At 35.3% G+C, this 1,058-nt stretch overlaps 1 protein-coding gene across 1 annotated transcript in view; it reads right to left on the bottom strand.

Moving 5' to 3' along the window:
- LOC106478470 (ras-related protein Rab6-like) overlaps window positions 1-311 on the bottom strand; it is an 18,758-nt gene extending 18,447 nt beyond the window's left edge. The window contains exon 1 of the mRNA XM_013939014.2: window positions 246-311. Within this exon, the coding sequence (XP_013794468.1) occupies window positions 246-311 (66 nt within the window). The remainder of the gene's footprint in view (window positions 1-245) is intronic.
- Window positions 312-1,058: the final 747 nt, after the last annotated feature.

Genomic DNA, 1,058 nt, shown 5'->3' with positions numbered 1-1,058 from the left:
GCATTCACGTAGGAACAGGATATTTCTAGAAAACATGGCGTGACACTAGTCACGTGACCTCGCTACCGCAACAGTATGTATAACGTACAACATGTGCAGTGTACAATGGACAACTGAACCATTATCTTCATTTTGGATCAACAGTAAAGTGATTACAGAAATAACATACAACTTGATCAATTTTCACTTGTTTCAATTAACCGGCAGCACCATGTGGCATGCAAGGCAGTGAATATAATATATACTTTTGGGGCAACGTTGTTCACACGAATGTACAGTCCAGTATAATGGATAGATATAGTAACAGCCATGATATCGCTGGTCATGCAGATTGTCAAGTGAAAGGTCTTGCTTTTCAAAACATTATGTAATCAACTAATCAATTGGATATTCCTGCTGCCTTTGTGTCAGAGCACATTAACATATTTAGTACAGATTAAATTTTTTCTTCATTTTCACTAATATATTTTACAACAAAATAATGTTGTGTTGTTTGCTGTAGTCAGGTGCTGTGTTTAGGCAGGTGGAATATTACTTTGTCTTTTTAATGCCACTTACAGCAACTTTCCTAACAATCTCAGCACTTGTACAAATCATTTCATTTTGAGATAAAAGTGAAGTGTAACCAGGGCATCCATGAGGATTAGTTTGTCTTTTTTTTGTTGATCTGGACTTGAGCAAGCAATAAGCTCAACTAACTAAAAAAAAACCAAAAAAAAACTCTTCTGTTATATGAGGATTCGGTTTCCTTGTGACCTTGGAAAAGAAGGTTTGGATGGTTCAAATATTTATAACATCAAGTAGCAGATATAAAATATCATGTCTCTGCTGACAACTGGGACAGTGTTGTTGAAAGTACTCCAAACTTCTTTATACTCAGCATACTTGTGAAAGCCTATCTCACGTTCTAGAACCTTAAACTGCTGTCTTTACCCATCTTCTTGAAATGTCACATCATAAGAAGGTTTGCCAAAACCCCTGCAACGTAAGCATTGTTACATATTAGAATTTCAAATGGTCTGAAATTGAGTTAATTGATAAATTTGAATTTAGTAGTT

Source organism: Limulus polyphemus, unplaced genomic scaffold, assembly GCF_000517525.1.
Source record: "Limulus polyphemus unplaced genomic scaffold, Limulus_polyphemus-2.1.2 Scaffold214, whole genome shotgun sequence".
In the NCBI taxonomy this organism is placed as follows: Eukaryota; Metazoa; Arthropoda; class Merostomata; order Xiphosura; family Limulidae; genus Limulus; species Limulus polyphemus.
The sequence above is the reverse complement of the archived record's forward strand: the minus strand, read 5'-3'. Positions and strand labels throughout refer to the sequence as shown.